Here is a 26,962-nt window from a genome sequence, read left to right on the forward strand (position 1 = left end):
CGACTTTTCTCACATTCAATCAAATGAACAACAAACGCAAGCAGAAATCACTAAGCGATAATAATAAATATATTAGCATACGGTTTTCTAATATATAATACTTTATGATATGTCCCCCCCCCCACACACACACAACTACCCCCTCATCATTGCCAAAACAGCTATGGGGTAAATAACACAAGCTATGACAATAAATTCTCTATAATACTATAACTATAATACTTGATTATCTTACTAGACAATGGGATAATCTCAACTGCCTACTCCTTGCGTCCACTCTCCTCACCTCCTTCTCAAAACCCTTTGGATGAGAAAGCCAGAGGTCCCTCCTCTCTGACCGCCTCCAATGGGTTTTGAGATGGAGGCGAGGAGAGAGGATGCGAGGAGTATGCAATTGAGATTCTCCCCGTTCAGCAGTGCTGATTACTAGTCCTGATAGCCAAGTGATATACTAAGGCAATATTTAATGTACCATATAAAAACATAATTAAATATTTATATGTGCAGTATAGTAGATACAGTTGAAGTTGGAAGTTTACATACACCTTAGCCAAATACATTTAAACTCAGTTTTTTCACAATTTCTGACATTTAATCAGAGTAAAAATTCCCAGTCTAAGGTCAGGTAGGATCACCACTTTATTTGAAGAATGTGAAATGTCAGAATAATAGTAGAGAGAATGATTTATTTCAGCTTTTACTTCTTTCATCACATTCAAAGTGAGTCAGAAGTTTACATACACTCAATTGCTCCCAAGGATGAACCAGACTTGTGGAGGTCTACAATTGTTTTCTGAGGTCTTGGCTGATTTCTTTTGACATCCCATGATGTCAAGCAAAAAGGCACTGAGTTTGAAGGTAGGCCTTGAAATACATCCACAGATACACCTCCAATTGACTCAAATTATGTCAATATGCCTTTCAGAATCTTCTAAAGCCATGACATAATTTTCTGGAATTTTCCAAGCTGTTTAAAGGCACAGTCAACTTAGTTTATGTAAACATCTGACCCACTGGAATTGTGATACAGTGAATTATAAGTGAAGTAATCTGTCTGTAAACAATTGTTGGAAAAATGACTTGTGTCATGCACAAAGTAGATGTCCTAACTGACTTGCCAAAACTATAGTTTGTTAACAAGAAATTTGTGGAGTGGTTGAAAAAAAGTTTTAATGACTCCAACCTAAGTGTATGTAAACTTCCGACCTCAACTGTATATGACAAACCAATATGCGGGTGTAAAAGAGATATATTGTGCTCATGTAAAAATATACATTCTAAATGTTTGACCAGACGATTGGTATGAGAGCAAGTATTAATAATACTGCATATACACAGAATTCTGCACATACACAGAATACTGCATATACACAGAATACTGCCAACTTATTAAGCCTTGAAGATATGGAATGTTATAATCATGTGCCATTTTAGGAAATATAACATTATAATAATGTGTTTGTAAGCAGCCTTGGTTCAGTATTAAACTCTGCAGTTTAAGATAAGCTCTCTTATTTTGTTCAGTATTAGGCTAAATCCCAATATTGATTTAGAGAAATGCTTATTTCCAAGCTCAAATTCAAAAGCTGCATTATAAGTAGCAACATTTGATTGTCCCATGACATTACATGCTATTCTTAGCAAACTTTTGAAAAGTACCCAGCAACTAACATGCATGTTGGCCCATTACTCTTCATTACTGCTTATTCTCCTTATATTATATTACCAACAAACCCAAAATGCATAAATACAAATACATATATTGTGCTACAAGAAGAATGAAGCAGAATGCATGTCAAAAATAAAATAAATACAGTTAACTTGACAGTGTTTTGCAGCGTGCCTCAGCACAGGAACGTGTGAGCGGTATAAAAGAACACAGCGCTAGTAGCACTCAGTAGGAGGCTAGGCTAACTGACGGAGGAAACCACCATGTCCAGCTCTTTAACATTCTCCTGGCCGCTGGTGAGACCACAGCTTCCTGACAGCTCAGGAAAGTGGCTGGCTCTGGTACCAGGGATGGATGGCGCTGGAGACTGGGCCAGGCCAGGCTTCTTAGAGGGGATGGGGGGCGGGTTGCCCCTGTCTGCTCGGGGGATGGTTGGGGAGCAGACCCCCAGAGGCAGAGCAGCACCAGAGGCCCTGGGGATGACCGGGGAGGAGGGGGTCAGGGCCAGGTTACGGTAGTCAGTGCCGAAGGGAGAGCTGTTGGGTGGCGGAGGTTTGGCCCCCTGCTGGACTGTGAAGCGGGACAGGACGTGAGTGACGGTGCTGCGGGCCAGATGCTTGGCCGGGCTGGGGACAGGGACGGGGATGCACTCAGGGGACGGGGACAGGTCTCTAGGGGAGTGGGGTAGGCTGCCACCTCCTCTTCCCTCCTGCTGTGGCTCTGGATCAGTGTGGCCCTGGAACTTGTGGCGAGCAGCGTGGAAGCGCTGGTTGATGCCTGCCTGGTAGGAGGACTGGTAGCTGGGACTGGTGGCCAGGGCCAGCCGTTTGGCCAGCTGAGGAGAGGAGCACGGGGAGGAGGTGAGGGAGGAAGACCCCGTGCTGCAGGGGGACAGGCTCTGGTTCAGGAGGGCAGGGGACAGCAGGACAGGGCTGCTGTTCTCACTCCGGTTGTCCAGGCCCAGTCTGTGTGGAAGGGCGTCCTCCCTGAGGCAGTCGTGACCGTTGACTTTAGGCTCTTCACCCCCCTCCACTGGTGGTGGTCGTAATAGTGGTGACCCTCCACTGATATCCACAGGAGAGTCTCTCCTCTCATCCTCCTCCTCATCTCCCCTCTCTTCCTGAAGCTCTCTCCTCAGCGCCTCCACCTGCTCCTGCAGCAGGCAGCACTGGGCCTCCTCCCTCTTGAGCAGAGAGCGGAGCTGCTCCTTCTCCATGTCAAACTCAGCCAGCCGCTCCTCCACCCTGGCCTCCATCTGCAGGGCCCTCCTCCTCTCCTTCTGTAGCTCAGCCCTCAGGGCCAAGATCTCCCCCTGCTCCTTCTCCAGCCTACGGTTTGCCTCAGCCAGGCGGTGGTCCACCTCCAGGGCCCGCTGGCTGGCCCACTTGCACTCCTTGGCCAGGGCAGAGGAGTGCTGCTTGTGCTGCACCCGCTCCTCCTCCAGCTGCTCCAGGACCCTCTTCTGTTCCTTCTCCAGACGACGCACCTGGCCCCGCTCAAACTCCAGCTACAGGCAGAATAGAGTACAATAGGTTCAATTGTAAAAAAGAAATCCTATAGCAGTTATCACTCAGATATTGATGTTAACTCTACCTGTTGCAAGAGGCGTTCCCTCTCCTTTTCCAGGATGCAAGTGACATCATCACCCTCAGCGGTGTCCTCTGCATGCCTTCTCCTCTCCTCCTCCAGATCTGCAATGACCTGACACAACCACAGGGGGGAGATAGAGACACAGAAATGATAAGATCCAAGGTCAGGATAATCTGCTAACTAAATACAACTTCCCGGGTGGAAAAGAACCCCTTCGGGAGCAAGCTAGTTTAGTTAATCTTTAATCTAATCAAAAGTGGAGGGGTTGGCATCTAAGGCCCAGCTGCAACCCCCAGCCCTACCCTCTTGTGACTGCTCTCGGCTGCAGCTAGCTGGGCGAGCATCTTCTCCTGCATCCTCCTGCAGTGGGTGACCACCTGCTTGAGCACAGCCAGGGGGCTAGAGCAGGCTGAAGCCTGGTGGACCCCAAGGCTCTGCCCCCCCAACGCCTCACTGTCCCTCTGCAGAGCCAGGAACGGGTCGCTCAGGTTGTACTTCCCATAGCGCTTCTCCACATATGTGTCTCTGCACTGGGCCTGAGGGAGGAGAGGAGGCGAGGGTTGAGAAACACTGGGGTAGAGAACTGTATGTGTGTCTATAACGGGCTATATTGTGTAGAATGGTGATTGTTATTGTTCAATCTGCTTTTACTAACAGTCACTTAGGTTTCTAGCTGAATAAACAGACTCTGTCCCTGAGATATTTGACCGTTTTGTAAGTATATAAGAAAGTCAAATATCCTCGTCAGACAGTCACTGGTACTATGCAGCTACATGTACTATAAACAATCCATGTACTATGCACAAGTATAACCTGGTTTCCCAGCAACGTAAAAAAGAAAAAGCCATAATCTGTTTATTTTTCAGTTTCTGCATGCTGCCCTTTCCCTTCCTTCAGGCCTGCTGCAATAATCTTCCTTCCACTGCCTTCTAAACAGGAAGTCAGCCACAGCGGCAAACATAACATGCCAAGAGAAACATCAACCATATGTTCTGTGGGAGTGGGGATTCCCATCCCTACCAGGAAGATTGAGATAGGAGAGAGAAAGAGAGGGTGAGAGGGAAAGAGGTAGAGCAGGCAGAGGAGGAAGAAGTAGAGAGAGGGGGGGGGAGAAGAGAGCGAGGGAGCAGGCAGAAGAGGAAAGAGCGGTAGAGAGAGAGAGAGAGGAAGAAGCAACAGATGTTTGTCTGTCTTCAGTCAGAGCGTTTGTAGGGTGGCTGCTCCTGCTGGTGTCTGGGCCAGGTCTAACTAGACCTTTACTCTGCCAGTGCAGGGGGAACAATGGTGACTTCAGCAACTTGCCTCTGAGCTGCCTAGTGGGGACTATTCAGTAGCCTGATGGTCTGGGGGTAGAGACTATTGGCCAGACTATCTATCAGTTTTTGCCATGATGCTCCTATACTGCCCACGTCTGAGTGACGGAAGCGGGGAAAACAGACCGTGGCTCAGGTGGCCCCTGATGACCTTCTTGGCCTTCCTGCAACACCTGGTGTTCTGGTAGGTAGGCATTGTGCGCCCTGAGCAGTTCGGCTGAGCAGTCGGCTAAGCAAGTAGAGTCCGGTGTGTCTCTGCTGGGCAGGAACAAAACAAATGCCAATGTCATATATAATATCTATCCATCGGTAAAGATATCGGGATACAGAGGCTGTGAAGTCTCGATCATGCTGTTATTTGAGCCGGTCCGTTGAGATATGAGAGAGCAGATCAAAAAGGATGGAAAATAAGGAGAGGTGGGAAAGCACAGGAGTCCTGCAAGACCTGAAACATTTCTCTGAAACACACAGTGGGCACAGTCTGGTGCAGGACAGCTAGTCATTAGCCATTACCCAATACCCCGGTCCTGTATCTGACCTGTATGACCCAGGAGAGGGAACATTCCTTAGCCTCACACATCATAACACAACCGTCTAGCGCAATGGTCCCCACACCAAGCACCAAGCCTGGTCCCAGATCTGTTTGTGCTACAGCCAACTCCTCTGACAATCGTTGTCATCCATCCAGGCCTCGAACGTTTCCAGCTCACACACGCGTACATTCGCGCACACGCACACACACACACACACACTGCAGCACTAAGGGAGGCTGTTTTGTGTTCCAGTGGTGTTTTCGAGAAGGGGGGAGTGTGAGGAGGAGGAGGACTGACATTAAACACATTCCTGATGTAGTTAATGTTTAACAACCAGGTCAACCAAAGCTTATTCACTCATTCCTGCGCTAATGTGGTGCTGATAACAGGCACGAAACGGTCCCAATTCTAAAATGGTGTACTTCCTATTTTCCCACACTAGTGTGTGCCAAATATGGGCATCGCTGGGCTCCAACTTTCTGCAGCATGCCACAGCTTAAGGAGAATCAGGTAAGATGAGCCATGGATGGATACTGGTTAACAGTGAGAATAGCTTCAGGCATTATCATCAAACATTGTATAAACAGAACACAGGAATATTTGTCATATTAACCCAACTTGATTTCCCAGCAAACCATGCTATTATAAGAAATTAGTTTTTTTTTTAAAGGGAAAATAACAAACTTAACCCTTTAGACTCATTGGAAAAGGGAAATCACCCAGTGACTGACAGTGACACACATACAGCACCACGTCAATGGCAGCTTGTGGCTGCTCTGTTCAGCCACATACTCAATAGTTCTCATGACATACTGGGGTGATTCAGAATTAGTAAGAGACTGAGCGCCTTGAGCAATAAGAATTGTTCACATCATCTGCCGCTCCAAATATTGGCGAGTTCATATGCTAGCTGACACACGGTTCTTTGTTTTGTAGCGAGAAATGAAAACATACACCTATTGAAAACCAAAAGAGGAAAATGTGTTATAGTCCTCTAAGCCTTTCTCAATTTGAGTAACTATGGCATCCATAGTTGTAATGCTGTGCACTCTTCTTTCACGTGAGTGCTAGAAGAGATTCCATATTCCAGTGTATACTGTTTTGAGGTCATCTCTGAACCATTGCTGGCCAAGAAAGACTACTGCTTAGGCAACCAAGGAGCGAGTTAACAGATCAGGGGGATTTAGTGTCAGTGAAGACACACAGTCAGCCACACATCCTGACCGCTCCAGTTAAAGGCCTTTGTTTATTTGTTCACTCCAAGTCTCCCTGCTCACATAGTAATCTTCCACCCACTCAGCACGGTGCATTAAACTGCCTTGCCTTAGATGGCCAGCGCCCAGGAGATGTGTAGATTGTGGTCTAGACACAACACACGAATGATCTAGGGGGCCTTGATTTCTGTGGTTTGTTCACCTGGATACAGTTTGTTGTGCCACTCAGGTCACTTTGTGTTTTACTTGGTACTAATCAGCAGTCACGGTGATCAATTTAAACTCAACATGACTTGTCGAACATGCAACTAAATCATAACACGTTAGGATGAGCCTGCAGCATTTTTGGCATATTTGAATTACGCTGCTGTTGTTCTGTTCTTTGTCGTTGTCTGTAAACCACATTGTGTATATGAATGTGATCTTCCCGAGTCTACCTTAAAAAGGATGAATGGAATATGTGGGTTATCAGGCAGAGACAATCCTCAGACTGCAGACAGATAGGAGGGTAATCTTCCCACAGCCAGACAGTCTGACATCCCAGGTGCATGGATAGTATGAATTGGCATAAGTGGCTAGCACCGTGACTGTACACTGTGGCTACTAAAGTAGAGCTTTTCCCTGGTTGGCTAAAGGACATCCTATCAATTAAAGTCAGGTTAAATCGTGAGAGGTCAGGTAATGGGTAGTCTGTCTCGTCTCCAGCCGTCCCGTGTGTACAGTACAGTACCACTAGAATCATGATAAGGGTAATGGCTAACTCTGCTCTCAAACCCCTGTCCCAGTTTGTGGACCACTAACCCCTGGCTATCTTACATCCGCGACTCCTGTGAAGCATGAGCCGAAGGCGGTGGAGTGGAGAGTTAGGAGTCCGACAGGATGCTGACGGTTCACCTCAGTGAGAGGATTTTATTTACAATATTTACAGGTGCAGTATGACTTGGGCAGTAAAAAAAAGTACAAACTTGAAGATGACAAACACTTGGATGAATCAAAGATATTCTCAGCAATAAAAAGAAACTGTTCAGCCATTCAACTACACCACATGGTCAAAAGTATGTGGACACCTGCTCATTCTAAAATCATGGGCATTAATATGGAGTTGGTACCCCCACTTTGCTGCCATGACAGCATCCATTCTTCTGGGAAGGCTTTCCACTAGATATTGGAACTTTGCTGCAGTGCACTGATGTTGGGCGATTAGGCCTGGCTCGCAGTCGGCGTTTCAATTCATCCCAAAGGTCTTTGATGGGGTTGAGGTAAGGACTTTGTGCAGGCCAGTCAAGTTCTTCCACACCAATCTCAACAAACCACTTCTGTATGGACCTCGCTTTGTGCATGAGGGCATTGTCATGCTGAAACAGGAAAGGGCCTTCCCCAAACTGTTGCCACAAAGTTGGAAGCACAAAATTGTCTAGAATGTTGTTGTATGCTGTAGCGCTAAGATTTCCCTTCATTGGTACTAAGAGGCCGAGCCCGAACCATGAAAAACAGCCCAGACCATTATTCCTCCTACAACAAACTTTACAGATGACACTATGCATTCAGGCAGGTAGCGTTCTCCTGGCATCCGCCAAACCCAACCGATGCTTGGCATTGCGCATGATCTTAGGCTTGTGTGCGGCTGCTCGGCCATGGAAACCCATTTCATGAAGCTCCTGACGAACAGTTCTCATGCTGACGTTGCTTCCAGAGGCCGTTTGGAACTCAGTAGTGAGTGTTGCAACCGAGGAGAGACGAGTTTTATGCGTTACGCGCTTCAGCACTTGGCGGTCCCATTCTGTGAGCTTGTGCGGTCTACCACTTCCCGGCTGAGTTGTTGATGCACCTAGATGTTTTCACTTCACAATAACAACACTTGCAGTTGACCGGGGCAGCTCTTGCAGCATCCTATGATGGTGCCACGTTGAGCTCTTCAGTATGGGCCATTCTACTGCAAATGTTTGTCTATGGAGATTGCATGGCAGTCAGCAACAGGTATGGCTGAAATTGCAGAATACAGGGGTGTCCACATACTTTTGGCCACGTCGTGTATAATTCCTATCACTGAACACAGGTATAGCTCCACTCTAGACACCTGTTACCTGCCCAACCTGCTATCTCACCGGCAAAGGCCAATCTGAGCATGTAGGCCTACTCTTTCCAGGAAACGTCCTTCGCTAGGAATGTTACAACATGATAGCTCAAAATACATTTCTACAATACATGCATTATTTACCACCATAGACATATCATCATCATCTCATTAACAACCGTAGCGTCTGCTAAATGACTTAAATGTAAATGTAAAGACCCACCCGTTAGCTTGTGTCATGGTGTCCTAGGTGGGTACAATGCAGAGCCCTGAAAATATTTATCAAACATTTTAAGGGGGGGTTCTTTTTTCTGAAAATACTGTCACTGAATGCATATCTATAATCCGTAACTTCTTGTCAATCCGTCTGGATTTTATAACGCATAGCCTACCACTGTCTACCACAAGCGAATTATACAGTGCCGATTTGGAGAAAAGTTTAGTTCAGACAGTTTCTATACAGATATCCACATATATACAATCTGGATGGACGGACAAGGAGTTACGGATTATAGATATGCATTCAGTAACAGGATTTTCGGGAAACAACTAACCCCCTAAACATTTTTGCCAAATATTTTCCGGCCTCCGGATTGTAGCACTGTAGGACACCATGCGTGGATGCGGGGCATCCTATATACAGTAGGGCTGGTCAACAGGGAAATAGTATGTGCTTCAAACAAACACAAGGTAGGTTAAATTTGACAATAACCCATCAATCCTCAATCATTATTCAAATAATATATTTCACAGTGCTAAATTATGTACTTCAATGGGCAGCTTTATACAGGATAGAAATACGGTTACCGAGTTACATTGTTTGATTAATGGCGTGCACAACAAACAACTTGACTGGGTTGGGGTCAATTCTAACATTAGAAATGAATTTGAATTGGCCACATACCACAGGAAGCAGAATTAGAATTAGAATTAAAGGAAGTATAATTTAATTCAATCAAATTCTAATGGCTTATTTATCTCCATATACATGTTTATTTTGACATTGTGTACCAATACCATGTAGCATAAGGTTGAAACATTTTAAAACGTATTCTCCTAATAATAATAAAAAATTATTACAGAGGTCTGGAAATATTATAAAATCATGTTGTGGGTTGTCTATGGTTGTCTATGGTTGTCTATGATAATTCATAATTTCCTTGTTTTTAAATATCAGAATACATTTCCCAGAATGCATTACATCAAACACTGCAGTATTGAAGGGAACAACCTAACACATAAAGGAAATCTGAGTTTTAATCAAACAAATATTTGAAATGGTATGTGTATTCTTTGCATTAATAAGTGGTGTATCCTTGATAAAGTATTTGTCAAATGAATAAGACTTTCATGTTTCATCTCTTAGTTGAACGAGTTTGAATTCCTTTAATTCAATTCCACTTCCTTCAATTAAAATGCTGCTTCCTGTGGGGTGTTGCCAGTTCAAATTCAATTCAAATTCATTGTTTAAATTGAATTCAAACCTGAAATTCCAAATTGAGCCCAACCCTGGTAACAACTCCTCAGACATAATTATAAATCATAGTTTTACCTTTATGCTTCAGACCTCATATTATGGGTAATGGTGGCATCATTGATGGGCTTTTGGGTCCTGGCTGTAAATTACACAAGGGGAAAGACGATGGATAGCTCTTACCCTGAGGGCCTCGATGACCAGGTCACGAGCCTCCAGCTCTCCCTCCAGGACACTGAAGAGCATCAGCAGCTCTGGCTTGCTCAGGCTCTCCATGTTCATCTGGGGCTCCTGTGGGCAGGGGACAGGGGCTGGATCATTACAAGAGGCACAATTCATTCTCTATTGTAATGTTCACTGTAAATACAATGTGCAGGAAGTTGTGTCCTTTACTCATTGTTATAATATACCAAAATAGAAGTTATGTGAACACGTTTTTTGCTTTGTGTATTTATACATGATATTTGGATATGATTGGCCTATACTGCACTTAGTTTAAAGCATCCTTGAGTCCTGTGGTTCATTGTGGACCTATGATTTTTAAGATATATTTTACAGTGCAAAATGTAGTACAAATCTGGCAAAGACTTGGATATCAGGCAACATTTTAATCCAATAGCTCCACTAATAAAACACTAGATGCATTTACCAGGCCCTACTGAGCCTGGACGATCATTAATAAAAGCTAAAAGCTTTTGTAAACAGAGAAAATCCCTGGATTTTCCACTCACTCTCGTGGCTCATTTGTCTTTGTGAGGAGCCTGTGAACAACGTACACGTGAAGACAAATGCCTCACACACACACACACACACACACAGGCCAACATATGGGGAGCAGATTTTTCAAAAACTGTCCCAATCTGCATCCACATTGTCACAAAGTTGTCGACAAGATATTAAGTGACAATGAGCTGTTTGCCCTCATTCATTCCCCTTTGTTCATATCAAGACTCAACAAGTTGTGCTTTGCGATCCTCTCTCCCTCCAACATTTGGTTGGGCCTCTTGAGAGTTTGTGGTTCTGTTAAAAGGCAGGGTAGAGAATGTTTAAGATCTGCTGTGGTGTCTTTGTAGGCGCCATGCACTCATTACTTAGTGCAGCTGCCCTGGGTCTGTTGACAACTCTGTGGTATCCACACCTCAAACATACAACCACATTCTGACCAGCCAACACATGCCGGCCAGGCTTTGGAATCAGTGTAGTTCATACAGCATCCCACTAAGTGATGGGATCCTTAAAAGAGTAGAAAACTCACGGTGTGCTCTATGGGATATTATTAGTAGGTTGGAAAGAGACTGTCTGTCATATGAGACAAAATAATACAGTTTGACAAAATAATCAAGAGGGTGCTCTGTTGAACTCGGATGAACGAACAGGGCCAGGAGGGTTTCCAGACCAGGTGACCTGACCAGAAAATTAAAAAAAAAATAAACCTGTGAGCATTACACTCTATTATGATGTCCTTGTACCTCCCCCAATCAGCACCCCCATATCGGATTATTCATGGCTATTACAGAAAATAAGAAACCGGCACACTGCTTTTGCTATTATCACTGCTTTTTATTAAGCTTTACGTATCGGCCTCAAGGCCTTCGTCAGAGCTCGAAAGCTCTGGTTAGTTCCCCATCCACCCAGTACAGTCTGTTAGCCATGCTGCTCCAACCGCTAAGCATTCAGCAGGCCTTCCCCAATACGAGCTCTGCGGTCGCCCAGTTGAAGTTGCCACATCATGAAGTCATCAGGAGGGGCCGCAGGAGCTCTGAGCGTTGCATAATGAGATGGGAGCTTTTATTAGAGCTGCTACTGTACAGCATCATGGGGGCTAAGCTCTCCCTGCATCTGTCATACAAATAACAAGACACTTAAAACATCTGAACGGATGTCTAGACGATGGGATATGAATCAATTCAATTCATTGTTCTGAGCTCTGGGACAATAGCAAAAGATACAGCAGCAGAAATAGAACAGAATAATATTAGCTTCCTCTCGTCTAAATCTATTATTCCACTAAAGTTATTCCACTAATACATTATGGTTCTTTCTGGCAGTTTCATCCCAGATCCGAGAACACACTGTAGTGTGTAGCAGATCTATGATCTTTAAATGTGTTTTCTTCCCTCTCCAGACCCTCATGGTTTGGTTTGTTGGCTGACCACATTGCTAGCATGCTAATTAAATTTCCCACTTCCTTCAGTCTGCTTTTAGTCTCGCTGATTTCACAGCTGCTTGTATGACGGAATATACGCTCAGTAGTAATGTGTTATTCAAATAGAAAGCATGGGTAATGTTATTAAAAGAGATGGCATGCATGGGAAAATTCAAAATATTCCCACACTCATTCATTTCCGCTTCCTAAAGAAATGCCTGCGTCTATAATCCTTTTATCCTTGTTTGTTTGAAGCCTAGTCAGCCATGTGACCCTTGTAATGGTACGTTAAACAAACATTGCCTCATAACAAACTTCTAACTAAACCTGAGGCTCTCTCTCTGTGTGTCTCTTTCTCTGTCTATCTCTCCGTCTCTCTGTGTATCTCTCGTTCTCTGTCTCTCTCACTCTCTGTGTGTTCAAACTTATGTAGGTTGCCAGATTTGTCATGCATTTGTCAGCTTTCTTAACTTGAACCCAGCTAGCACATATTGTTCTGAGAAGCATATGTTTATTTGTGCTTGGTGAGTGCGTGGTTGTCCTATGGTTATTTTGCATACAACCTTCTCACAACTTTCTGGAAATGTTTTTTTCATTACTTTAACAGAGCGTTTCCTAAAAGTTCAAACATGGTTACATTTCATTTCAATTTTGGAAATGTTCTGTGAACATTCTCCAACTGGTTTGACATTGGGAATGTTCCCAAATAGTTCAGAGAAGGTTAAGAAACAACGTTCATCTGTGGGAAATTCAGTTCTTCAGCGTAACAACTCCTACAGGTTTCCTGTTCTCAAGTCCAGAAAATCAACAGCGTAATGTTTGGATTCTGTCTTGTGTCAGGTGAACTGTTGTGTACTCACCTTTGGTCTAATCATTTCCCCATTATCTCCAAACTGTTCCCTTTCAATTGCTGCCATGGTTTCAATTGCTGCCATGGTTATACATATGCTTTTCATTTTCTTCTTTAAGAAACACTTCGATTTAGGCACAAGTATAAAAGGTTAAAGGGAAACGTCCCATGATGGTATTGACTGTCCATTACTGCTTATCAGTGGTGGATTTAGATACGGGCGACATGGGCAGCCATTTCACAGTTTCTTCATGATAATGTGTGTAGCCTGCAGCAAAACGATTACAACCTAACTAGCTGCCACACCCTGATCTGTTTCACCTGTCCTTGTGCTTGTCTCCACCCCTTCCAGGTGTCCATACTGCTTGCCCTGACCTCGAGCCTGCCTGCCACTCTGTACCTCCTGGACTCTGACCTTGTTATGATCTTGTGCCTGCCCACGACCATTCTCTTGCCTGCCCCTTGGATACGAATAAATATCAGAGACTCGAACCATCTGCCTCCTGTGTCGGCATCTGGGTCTCGCCCTGTGCCCTTATACTAGCACATTACTGATTTGGTTAACTTTCATTGAGGTGACATCATAAATGTGTTCTGTGATTGTATTGACTAGGTCCTGAGCTCAGTAAGGGGAATTTCCAATGCTGTTAGCTAACTTTAAATACATATATATTATGCTGATATTTTGTATCTTTTGTGATATATTGAGTCTTTTGGGGTGTCTTATGACTAGAATTAGCCAAGGAAGTTGTATGGTTCATTTGGTTCCTATTCTGAAAGTTTGTGTAAGGGGTGCGTAACTGGTGGCAGGGAAGTCAGACGCAGGAGAGCAGAACTAGGTAATAGCCGGAGCAGTTTAATTGCAAAACCAACGGCATGAAGAAATAACCAACATGGGTACAAAAACCGACGCGCACCAGTAACCATGTGCACAAGCACTTACAACAAACAATTTCACACAAAGACATGGGGGTACAGAGGGTTAAATGAGGAATGAGGAAAACATGAGGAAAATGAAAACCAGGTGTGTAGGAAAACAAGACAAAAAAATGGAAAATGAAAAGTGGATCGACGATGGTTAGAACCGACTTTGGTGGAAGTCGTGACAGTACCCCCCTTGACGCGCGGCTCCAGCAGCTCGCCGACACCCGGCCTCGGGGACGGACCCGGAGGGCGAGGTGCAGGCGATCCCGGACGGAGACGGTGGAACTCTGCAGGGTCCAACACGTCCTCCAACACGTCCTCCACCGGAACCCAGCATCTCTCCTCTGGACCATGGGCCCTCCCAGTCCACAAGGTACTGAAGGTCCCTCGCCCGGGAACCAGTATGGATCGAACGGAGAATGCCGGGGCCCCCTCGATGTCTAGAGGGGGCTGAGGAAATCACCACACCTCAGACTCCTGGGCGGGCCAGCCACCACCGGCCTGCCCGGAGAGACATATGGAACCAGGGGTAAAACGGTAGCCCCTCAAGCCAATCGGGGGAAGCTGTAATCTGTAACTCACCTCGTTCAGTCTCCTCATGACTTTAAATGGCTCCACAAACCATGGACCCAGCTTCCAGGCAGGGCAGGCGCTGGTGCGAACAACGGGGCCTCACTGCGGTGACGGTTTGCGCTGGCTTTCTGGCACAGCACAGCGTGCTGAAGGTGAACATGAGCGGCATCCCATGTCTCCTCCCGTGCTGAACCAGTCGTCCACCGCAGGGGCCTCGATCTGACTCTGATGCCTTGGAGCCAGAACCAGCTGATACCCCAGTAAGCATTGGAAGGGGGAGAGGTTAGTTGAGGAGTGGCCTGAAGTTCTGTATCATCTCTGCTCAGGGCACCACTGCCGCCCACTCCCCTGGCCAGTCCTGGCAATAAGACCTCAGTAACCTACCCACATCCTGGTTAACTCTCTACACCAGCCCGTTACTCTCGGGGTGAAAACCTGAGGTAAGGCTGATTGAGACCCCCAGATGTTCCATGAACGCCCTCCAGACCCTCAAAGTAAACTGGGTACCCCGATCAGACACTATGTCCTCAGGCACCCCGTAGTGCCGGAAGACGTGTGAAAACAAGGCCTCCACAGTCTGTAGGGCCATAGGGAGACCGGGCAGATGCAGCAGACGGCAGGACTTAGAAAAACGGTCCACAACAACCAGGATCTTGGTGTTACCCTGTGAGGGACGAAGATCAGTAAGGAAATCCACCGACAGGTGCAACCATGGCCGTTGTGGAACGGGTAAGGGGTGTAGCTTACCTCTGGGCAGGGTGCCTAGGGGACTTACACTGGGCGCACACAGAGCAGGAGGAAACATAAACCTTCACGTCCTTAGCCAAAGTGGCCACCAATACTTCCCACTCAGACAGCGCACCGTCCGACCGATGCCTGGATGACCAGAGGAGGTTGACGTGTGGGCCCAATAGATCAGCCAGTTACGGACAGCAGACGGAACGTACAGACACCCAACGGGACACTAACGTGGGCTCTGCACGTAGTGCCTGCTCAATGTCCGCGTCCATCTCCCACACTACCGGCGCCACCAGGCAGGAGGCCGGGAGTATGGGGGTAGGATCCATGGGCTGCTCCTCTGTGTTATACAGCCGGGACAGTGCATCTGCCTTAGCATTCTGGGAACCTGGTCTGTACGAATGGGTGAAAACAAAATGGATGAAAATCATGGCCCACCTTGCCTGGCGAGGGTTAAGTCTCCTCGCCGCCCGGATGTACCCCAGATTGCGGTGGTCAGTCCAGATGATAAAAAGGGTGTTTAGCCCCCTCAAGCCAATGTCTCCACGCCTTCAAAGCCTTGACGACAGCCAACAGCTCCCGGTACCCTACATCATAGTTTCACTCCGCCGGGCTGAGCTTCCTCGAGAAGAAGGCACAGGGGCGGAGCTTTTGTGGTGTACCTGAGCGCTGAGAGAGCACGGCTCCTATCCCAGCCTTGGATGTGTCCACCTCCACTATGAACGCCAAAGAGGAATCCGGACGGGCCAGCATTTTCAGTCCCTGAAAATCTCGTCTACAAAGGCTTGGAAGACTGATGGAGCATTCATCAACCCGTACGGCATGATGAGGTACTCATAATGCCCCGAGGTAGTACTAAAAGCCATCTTCCACTCGTCTCCCTTCCGGATACGCATCAGGTTGTAAGCGCTCCTGAGATCTAGTTTGGTGAAGAAGCGCGCCCCATGCATTGATTCAATCACTGTGGCTATGAGAGGTAGCGGGTAACTGTACCTCACCGTGATCTGATTTAGACCTCTATAGTCAATGCACGGGCGCAGAACCCCTCCTTCTTCTTCACAAAAACGAAACTCGAGGAGGTGGGTGAAGTGGAGGACCGAATGTACCCCTGATGCAGGGATTCGGAGACATATGTTTCCATAGCCACCGTCTCCGCCTGTGACAGGGGATACACATGACTCCTGGGAAGTGCAGTGTCTACCAGGAGATTTATCGCACAAGCTACATACAAAAACATGTGTGCAACAGAAGGCTCTGGGTGAGAATGGTGCCGGCTCACCTGGGGTGACAACCAGTGCCCTGCCTGCTGCCTCGATACCCAGAGGAACCAACCCGGCATCGACCGGCAGTGTGACCACTGCGGCCACAGATGGTGCACGAGACGGAACCTCCTTGGACGTCCTCATGCAAACTGCAGTGATAGTAGTGGTCGATCAGGGCCCTGTCGCTCGAAAGTCCATGGCGAACTCCTGGACACTCCTCGTCCCCTGACTCAGATGGTAGAGATGTTCACCTCTAAATGGTCCAGTCTCCTTCTCCCCACACGGTGTTGGCCAACTCCAGGGCTTTCCCTGAGAGGCACGAGATGAGGGCGGACACCCTCTCAAAAGTGGATCGACGATGGCTAGAAGACCGGTGGCGAATGCCGCCCAAACAAGGAGAGGAACCGACTTCGGTGGAAGTCGTGACAGTTTGATAAATTGTGCATAGTGACATTTAATTGGGCAACAAATGTATTTAGGGTGTCAGACTCATATACTGTTTTTCAATGCAAATTCAGGGGGACTTCTGAAATATTTTGGAGCACCCTCTGGTACTGGCCAGGATGAGGAGCCATCTATCTCCTCAGCCAGATAGGCCTCTTCAGAAATGATCTCGGAGTCTCGGGATGTGGAGCTATCCACCTCAGTCAGGTGTCTTCACAAATGTTGTCTGAGCCTGAGGATGGGGATTAAGACTCATTTGCTTCCACTTCTCCCCAGCAGGATTCTTCAGGTGTGTTTATGGGTACACACACATGTGTTTGTATGCATCCCTGCGTAACATAAACAAAATAAATAATTTCCCTTTTGCAAAGTTTTAAGTTTCTGTTCTGACTGACAGAATTAGGACACAACTAGTTTGCAGAGGACGAAGTGAGGTACCACTTAACTTTGTTTTCCCAAGGAATGAGAGTGATGGAAAAGTTGGTGTATTCTGAAAGAAACAGCCTCTTCTGCTTCTGCTGCAAACTATTTTCTTATAAGAAAATTTAGCAAACTCAGGACTGACAGACTGGAAACATGCAAGTTATTTGCTGACTTCACACTCCTTTTAAAAAAGGGGAAACAATTGATAAGCATGAGATGGCACTTATGGAGGTGGTGAGGATAAGATGGAGAGAGGTGTTGACACGTCTGACTGTTATTGTGCAGTCTCTGGCAATTAGAAATCTGGCACTAAGGGGACACACAAAAACACTGTACTCTCCATCAAATGGACATTTTCTCAAAGAGGTTAAACTGATGGCACGATTTGATCGGGTCATGAAAGAGCACCGTAACCTTGTCCATAAAGGGACCTCAAGTCCCTTTTTGAACTCATTGATTTGAACACATTGATTTGTTGAGCAGCAAGGTCATTTCAATAATGGTGAGTGACGCCAAGCTGGAAAAATTCCTCTCTATCATTCTAGATTGCACCTCAGATGTCAGCCACACTGAACAGTTGTCAGTTGTGACTAGAATTGTGTCACTGGAGGAGTTCCACATAAAGGAACATTTTATGGGGGTTTTGGAGGCAGAGGAGTCCACGGGCCAACATTTGGCATCCCTGATTCTCAAAAGATTAGAGGAGCTACAAATTCCTTTTGAGGACTGCAGAGAACAGTCTTTTGATAATGGGGCCAACATGAGAGGCAAAAACAAAGGTGTCCAAGTCAGACTCCTGGAAATGAATCCAAAAGCTCTATTTGCGCCATGTGGGGCTCACACATTGAACCTGGTTGTGGCTAATGCAGCTAAAAGTTATGTTGATGCCACAGGTTACTTTGGCATCTTACACAAACTGTACACCTTGTTCTCAGCCTCCACACAGCGATGGGCTATCCTGAAAAAACTGATGGACATCACTTTGAAGATGTGGACTGAGACAAGGTGAGAGTAGAGTTAAGGGTGTCGAGCCACTGAGGTATCAGGCAGCAGCGGTGAGAGAGGCACTGATTGAGGTGAGGGATCAAACCAAAGACTCTGTGATAAAGATTGAGGCCCAGTCCTGGTCAGAGGTGGTGGGATCATACCGCTTCAGCATCTGGTGTGGTATGACATCTGGAGCCAGATCCAACATGTGAGCAATCTGATGCAGTCTCCCAGTATGCATGTGGATGTTGCTGTCAGTCCTCTCAGAAAGACAGAGAGAAGACTCAGCAACTATAGGGCATCATGCTTTATGACTGCACAAACGCCAAACAAGGACATTTGCGAGGGTATGAATGTTAGAGGCCGTTCTACAACAACAAAAAAGGCTGAGGTCTACAAAGCGGCACTTTTCATACTAATCATTTGATGAGCCTTTCAAGTGAAGCCCTGAAAAAGCTGGAGGTGACATTTTTCAATATCGTTGTTGATTCTGCAACCTCAGCCCTTTAGGGAATATTTTACACATTGGAAAATGTGGGAGAGAAGTTTGGAGTGCTGTCAACTGTCGAAAGTCTCTCAAATGAGGAGCTAACAGAACAGTGTGAGGCCCTTAATATGACACTGCACTATAAAGAACACTCATACTTGGATGGCAGAGAGCTTGCACAGGAACTGAAGAACTTGCCTGACTTGCCATCGAAGACCATGACCCTGCTTGAGCTGCTGATATTTATACACGAAAGGGAGCTCTCGGAAATGTATGAAGGGGGGGGGTTCGCCCAGGGAGTCATACAAGCTAGAACCGCCACTGCTGCTTATCAGATATTAACCATAACTGAAATGTTTTGCATTGACCTCGCTTTTTTTTAATACAAAATGGAATGAAAATGATTCAACCAATGTAATTTAGTTGTTTAAAACATGAAAAATAAATGTTGGTTAATCGCTCAGCACTACTAGCTAGCAACAGCCAATTAGCTAAATGTCCACAAATGATTCATGCGTGTTTTGACCTGCCACAAAATTGATATAGTGATTCACAGTTCATTTTGTTATTTTAAACTGCATGTCATGATCGCGTCTAGTGGGGATAGACAAAATCAACATGCGCATAATGGCGCACTCACGTGGCTGGCGAAGGCAGCATGTAAGAATGGTATTTAAAAACATACATTCTGGGGGTCTCCTTGCCTCCCCAGCAATCAAATCAAACGTATTGTGACATATTATTGAAAACGACCTATTGGCCTGGCCACAACTGATCTTAATAAAACCTCCCAGGAACACTTTCAAGGATCCAGAGTAAAACATTTTCAGAACCTCACTGCAACCTACAAATAAACGTTCCCAGAACAGGAAAAATGTTCACTTTTGTTCTCAGAACGTTTAAAAAACATTCAGTTTTACCAGTCAGGAAAAGTATGGCTTCTTTCCTACAAACAATTTTAAACCAAAAACATACGTTCTGACAACTTCCAAGGAACGAAATGTGATAGCTGGGGAAGATGGCGCCCGGAGAAGAGAGGCAGACGTAATTACGTGTCCTCAACTGATTGTGTTTTTTTGTTTGCTTATTAGCGTTTTTGTAACTTATTTTGTAGATAATTTTGCCGCTACCGTCTCTTATGACCAAAAATAACTTCTGGACATCAGGACGGCAGAATCCTTTTTTCTTTTAACAAGTTTGACGAGCCCGACGCGAACAATATACTGCTTTCTCAGGAACAGGCCCAGATATCTGTGATTTGCGTGAAGAGGAGGTGGAGAAAAAGGGCCCAAAGTGCGGGATGCCTTGTGAGAACTTGTAGTAGATCGAATAATCCCACACTTCCTTCCATTCTGCTAGCAAACGTTCTCTTTGGAGAATAATATAGATGACCTACACGCAAGATTAAACTACCAACGTGACATTCAAAACTGTAATATCTTATTCTTCACGGAATGATGGCTGAACGACGACACTTTCAACATACGAGCAATTGAAATGATGATTCCGCTACAGCTGATTATATGCTGTACCGGCAGGATAGAACAGCAGCGTCTGGTAAGACAAGGGGCAGTGGGATATGTATTTTTGTAAATAACAACTGGTGCACGATATCTAAGGAAGTATCAAGCTATTGCTCGCCTGAGGTAGAGTGTCTCATGATAAGCTGTAGACCACACTATCTACAGTTGAAGTCGAAAGTTTACATACAGTTAGGTTGGAGTCATTAAAACTCGTTTTTCAACCACTCCACAAATGTCTTGTTAACAAACGATAGTTTTGGCAAGTTGGTTAGGACATCTGCTTTGTGCATGACACAAGTAATTTTTCCAACAATTGTTTACATACAGATTATTTCACTTATAATTTACTGTATCACAATTCCAGTGGGTCAGAAGTTTATATACACTAAGTTGACTGAGCCTTTAAACAGTTTGGAAAATTCCAGAAAATAATGTTATGGCTTTAGAAGATTCTGATAGGCTAATTGACATAATTTGAGTCAATTGGAGGTGTACCTGTGGATGCATTTCAAGGCCTACCTTCGAACTCAGTGCCCCTGTGCTTGACATCATGGGAAAATCAAAAGAAATCAGCCAAGACCTCAGAAAACAATTGTAGAACTCCACAAGTCTGGTTCATCCTTGGGAGCAATTTCCAAACACCTGAAGGTACCACGTTCATCTGTACAAACAATAGTACGCAAGTATAAACACCATGGGACCACACAGCCATCATACCGCTCAGGAAGGAGACGCATTTTGTCTCCTAGAGATGAATGTACTTTCGTGTGAAAAGTGCAAATCAATCCCAGAACAACAGCAAAGGACCTTGTGAAGATGCTGGAGAAAACAGGTACAAAAGTATCTATATCCACAGTAAAACGAGTCCTATATCGACATAACCTGAAAAGCCGCTCAGCAAGGAAGAAGCCACTGCTCCAAAACCGCCATAAAAAAGCCAGACTACGGTATGCAACTGCATATCGGGACAAAGATCGTACTTTTTGGAGAAATGTCCTCTGGTCTGATGAAACAAAAATAACTGTTTGGCCATAATGACAATCAATTTTGAAGGACAAAGGAGGACACCATCCCAACCATGAAGCACGGTGGTGGCAGCATCATGTTGTGGGGGATGCAATATATCATGTTGTGGATATATTGAAGAAACATCTCAAGACATCAGTCAGGAAGTTAAAGCTTAGTCACAAATGGGTCTTCCAAATGGACAATGACCCCAACCATACTTCCAAAGTTGTGGCAAAATGGCTTCAGGAAAACAAAGTCAAGGTATTGGAGTGGTCATCACAAAGCCCTGACCTCAATCCCATTTATGGGCAGAACTGAAAAAGCATGTGCGAGCAAGGAGGCCTACAAAGCTGACTCAGTTACACCAGCTCTGTCAGGAGGAATGGGCCAAAATTCACCCAACTTATTGTGGGAAGCTTGTGGAAGGCTCCCCAAAATGTTTGACCCAAGTTAAACAATTTAGAGGCAACGCTACCAAATACTAATTGAGTGTATGTAAACCTCTGACCCACTGGGAATGTGATGAAATAAATAAAAGCTGAAATAAATCATTCTCTCAATCCATTATTCTGACATTTTACATTCTTAAAATAAAGTGGTGATCCTAACTGAACTAAGACAGAGAATATTTTTACTTGGATGAAATTTCAGGAATTGTGAAAAACTGAGTTTAAATGTATTTGGCTAAGGTGTATGTAAACTTCTGACTTCAACCGTACCTAGAGAGTTTTCATCTGTATTTTTCGTAGCTGTTTTACATACCACCACAGTAAGAGGCTGGCACTAAGACAGCCTTGAATGAGCTGTATTCTGCCGTAAGCAAACAAGAAAACGCTCACCCAGATGCAGCGTTCCTAGTAGCTGGGGATTTAATGCAGGGAAACTTAAATCCGTTTTACCAAATTTCTGTCAGCATGTTAAATGTGCAACCAGAGCAAAAAAAACACTGAACCACCTTTACTCCACATACAAAGACGCATACAAAGTCTCCCTCGCTCTCCATTTGGCAAATCTGACCATAATTATATCCTCCTGATTCCTGCTTACAAGCAAAAATCAAAGCAGGAAGCACCAGTGACTAGATCAATAACAAAAGTGGTCAGAAGAAACAGATGCTAAGCTATAGGACTGTTTTTCTAGCACAGACTGGAATATGTTCCGGGATTCCTCCGATGGCATTGAGGAGTACACCACATCCGTCATTGACATCATCAATAAGTGCATTGATGATGTTGTCCCTACAATGGCCATGCATACATTCCCCAACCAGAAGTCATGGATTACAGGCAACATCCGCACTGAGCTAATGGCTAGAGCTGCTGCTGTCAAGGAGCGGGACTCTAACCCGGAATCTTATTAGAAATCCCGCTATGCCCTCCGAAGAACCCTGAAACAGGCAATGTGTCAATATAGGACTAAGATTGAATCGTACAACACCGTTTCTGATGCTCGTCAGATTGTGACAAGGCTTGCAAACCATTGCAGACTACAAAGGGAAGCACAGCCTAAAGTTGCCCAGTGACACAAGCCTACCAGATGAGCTAAACTAGTTGTATGATCGCTTCAGGGCAAATGGCACTGAAACATGCAGGAGAGCGTCAGCTGTTCCGGGAAGACTTTGAGTTCACGCTCTCCGCAGCCGATGTGAGTAAGACCTTTAAACAGGTCAACATTCCCAAGGCTGCAGGGCCAGACGGATTACCAGGACATGTACTGCGAGCATGCGTTGACCAACTGGCAAGTGTCTTCACTGACATCAACAGATCCACAGATGATGCAATCTCTATTGCACTCCACACTGCTCTTTCCCACATGGACAAAAGGAACACCTATGTGAGAATGCTATTGTCTACAGCTCAGCGTTCAACACCATAGTGCCCTCAAAGCTCATCAATAAGCTAAGGACCCTGGGACTAAACACCTCCCTCTGCAACTGGATCCTGGACATCCTGACGGCTGCCCCCAGGTGGTAAGGGTAGGTAACAACACATCCGCCACACACGACTCCAACACCATCATTAAGTTTGCCGATGACACAACAGTGGTAGGCCTGCTACTCTCTGTTGTTATCATCTATGCATAGTCACTTTAATAACTCTATTCACATGTACAGTGGGGGGGAAAAGTATTTAGTCAGCCACCAACTGTGCAAGTTCTCCCACTTAAAAAGATGAGAGAGGCCTGTAATTTTCAGAGGTACACTTCTACTATGACAGACAAAATGAAAAAAAAAAAAAAAGAAAATCACATTGTAGGATTTTTCATGAATTTATTTGCAAATTATGGTGGAAAATAAGTATTTGGTCACCTACAAACAAGCAAGATTAGTGGCTCTCACAGACCTGTAACTTCTTCTTTAAGAGGCTCCTCTGTCCTTCACTCGTTACCTGTATTAATGGCACCTGTTTGAACTTGTTATCAGTATAAAAGACACCTGTCCACAACCTCAAACAGTCACACTCCAAACTCCACTATGGCCAAGACCAAAGAGCTGTCAAAGGACACCAGAAACAAAATTGTAGACCTGCACCAGGCTGGGAAGACTGAAGTCTGACTCAGTTTTTAGGAAATGGAAGACATACAAGACCACTGATAATCTCCCTCGATCTGGGGCTGCACGCAAGATCTCACCCCGTGGGGTCAAAATGATCACAAGAACAGTGAGCAAAAATCCCAGAACCACACGGGAGGACCTAGTGAATGACCTGCAGAGAGCTGGGACCAAAGTAACAAAGCCTACCATCAGTAACACACTACGCCGCCAGGGACTCAAATCCTGCAGTGCCAGACGTGTCCCCCCTGCTTAAGCCAGTACATATCCATGCCCGTCCGAAGTTTGCTAGAGAGCATTTGGATGATCCAGAAGAAGATTGGGATATGTCATATGGTCAGATTAAACCAAAATATAACTTTTTGGTAAAAACTCAACTCGTCATGTTTGGAGGACAAAGAATGCTGAGTTGCATCCAAAGAACACCATACCTACTGTGAAGCATGGGGGTGGAAACATCATGCTTTGAGGCTGTTTTTCTGCAAAGGGACCAGGACGACTGATCCGTGTAAAGGAAAGAATGAATGGGGCCATGTATCGTGAGATGTTGAGTGAAAACCTCCTTCCATCAGCAAGGGCATTGAAGATGAAACGTGGCTGGGTCTTTCAGCATGACAATGATCCCAAACACACCGCCCGGGCAACGAAGGAGTGGCTTCGTAAGAAGCATTTCAAGGTCCTGGAGTGGCCTAGCCAATCTCCAGATCTCAACCCCATAGAAATCTTTGGAGGGAGTTGAAAGTCTGTGTTGCCCAGCAACAGCACCAAAACATCACTGCTCTAGAGGAGATCTGCATGGAGGAAGGGGCCAAAATACCAGCAACAGTGTGTGAAAACCTTGTGAAGACTGACAGAAAACATTTGACCTCTGTCATTGCCAACAAAGGGTATATAACAAAGTATTGAGATAAACTTTTGTTATTGACCAAATACTTATTTTCCACCATAATTTGCAATTAAATTCATAAAAAATCCTACAATGTGATTTTCTGGATTTTTTTCTAATTTTCTCTGTCATATTTGAAGTGTACCTATGATGAAAATTTCAGGCCTCTCTCATCTTTTTAAGTGGGAGAACTTGCACAATTGGTGGCTGACTAAATACTTTTTTGCCCCATTGTACATATTACTTCAACTAACTGGTGCCCATGCACATTGACTCTGTACCAGTACCCCCTTGTATATAGTCTCGCTATTGTTATTTTACTGCTGCTCTTTAATGACTTGTTTCTTTTACTTCTTATTCATATATATATATATATATATATATATATATATATATATATATATTCATATATATATATATATATATATATATTCATATATATATATATATATATATATATATATATATATAAAACTACATTGTTGGTTAGGGGCTCGTAAGTAAGCATTTCACTGTAAGGTGTTGTATTTGGCGCATGTGACTAACAAAATTTGATTTGATTTGACCAACATACTTTTCAGCTCTGGCTAAGCCAATCAGTACTGTCCGTGAGTCACAGCACAGAAGTAGCAGATGCATTTGGCCTGCTGCAGGATGACTGACTGACTGACTAACTGGCTCAGTCTCTGCAGGTCATAGCCCAAAGACCGACAGATGGCGATATTGAGTTCCTTTTACCTCCAAACATGTTGTATGCAGCCGGCAATACACTCATATCTCCCATGGACCGGTTCATATCTAAAACATTCTCCTCTATTCAGACTGCAAAAGCTTCGATTTTCTACTTAACTTTAAGAAGGTGGGGGAAAAAAATAGGAAAATATACATACTTCCTTATGAAACACAATCTTCCACCACAATGCTAGAGCGGCTAAATACTAATCCCAGAGTTGCGTATCGCGTTCGGCCAATCAGGTTGCAGCTGTCTGTTGTTTACCCCTGCCTAACGCGGGGCGCAACATCAGGAAGTAGCATTCCTAGGCATTAGCCATTCTATCGTGTTGGTGGAAAATTGTGTTTCATAAAGAAAGTACGCGTATTCTGGCCGTTTTTTTCCAACCTTATCACCATTAAATAAAGTTAAGGAGGTAATCGAAGCATTTGCATCTTGAATTGATAATGTTTTAGATACAAACGGTCCACGAGGGATATGAGTGTATTACCGGCTGTATGACAATTCGTTTGGACGGTAAAATGAACTCAATATCGCCACCTGCCAGCCTTTGGGCTAAGCAGGTCACTACAGACAACTCTTTGTGTCAAGAGACGGGATCAGATCAAAGTAATAACTGACATTCCTTTTCAAAATCAGTAGCATACTGTAGCTACCTAAATGTGTGTTCTCATGCATGTCTGTGTGCAATAATTCGAATTTCAGTATCATGTCAGTGCTATTACAACAACAAAAATCCCTTTTGTAAAGCCATTGTAATTAATTGACGTCCTCCTGGTTAATTTCAATGACCTGACCTCACATTAACAGCTTTAGGAAATACTAGCTAAACGTCTCAATGATACTAGTGGATAAACTACTCATGTAGTCTTGTCTATTTGTTTCAACAATGTTACAATGTAAAATGCTATTGAGTGAGGTTATATTTTTATGACAGAGGTAGAAAACACAACACTAGACAATAAATAGACAATTTATAACGTTTGTCAGTCACATGATATAGTCCGGTTTCACATCACTAAATTAAGGACAGACTTTGATTATAAGCACGTCTACCAAATCAGGATAAGTAAAACAGAGAAACAAGCACAACACATAAATAATATATATTTCTATAGTATTAGCCAACCTCTATCTGGACATTGAAGATCCTACAAAACCCCTCTAAATTTACTTGAGTTAATGAGCAACAATGTTTCATGTATGTTTCACTTCTCTAAATTTTCTTGAATAGGCTACTGCTGATAATCCAATAATTTAAGAATAAACAATTGTATTACGACAGCTGTGTGTGATTCGAGTGTCTGGCTATTCATAATAGTATAAAAGTTCATCCTCGACAATTAACATACCTTCATATGTCTTTTCAATGCCTTTGTAAACTCCAACATCAACTTTGCCAATTGTTAAAGATTGTCTTGTCTTGCGTCTTCAGTTTCCGATACGGAAGAAATTAGTTCAAATGTGACAAGTCCATCAGCCTATAGGCAAGTCCGAATTCAAAGTTTTGACCTATAAGATTAGTCTACCTCAGACGCAGGAGGCAGTGAAAGGAGGCTG

General features: G+C 44.6%; 1 protein-coding gene across 3 annotated transcripts; it reads right to left on the minus strand.

Moving 5' to 3' along the window:
• Nucleotides 1–128: 128 nt before the first annotated feature.
• LOC118399978 (CTTNBP2 N-terminal-like protein) lies at nucleotides 129–26,871 on the minus strand. 3 transcript variants are annotated; one of them, XM_035796266.2, is made up of 5 exons: nucleotides 26,755–26,871; nucleotides 10,051–10,158; nucleotides 3,562–3,795; nucleotides 3,263–3,370; nucleotides 129–3,176 (listed from the first exon to the last, which is right to left on the minus strand). In XM_035796266.2, the coding sequence occupies exons 1-5, from the start codon at nucleotides 26,791–26,793 to the stop codon at nucleotides 1,911–1,913; spliced, it is 1,755 nt and encodes a 584-aa protein (XP_035652159.1). In that variant the 5' UTR covers nucleotides 26,794–26,871; the 3' UTR covers nucleotides 129–1,910. The 3 variants fall into 3 exon arrangements, with proteins under 3 accessions (XP_035652159.1, XP_035652160.1, XP_035652158.1); XM_035796267.2 differs by having other exon boundaries at nucleotides 10,051–10,178; nucleotides 26,755–26,848; XM_035796265.2 differs by lacking the exon at nucleotides 26,755–26,871 and adding an exon at nucleotides 12,874–13,133.
• Nucleotides 26,872–26,962: the final 91 nt, after the last annotated feature.

This window comes from Oncorhynchus keta, chromosome 21 (genome assembly GCF_023373465.1).
Source record: "Oncorhynchus keta strain PuntledgeMale-10-30-2019 chromosome 21, Oket_V2, whole genome shotgun sequence".
In the NCBI taxonomy this organism is placed as follows: Eukaryota; Metazoa; Chordata; class Actinopteri; order Salmoniformes; family Salmonidae; genus Oncorhynchus; species Oncorhynchus keta.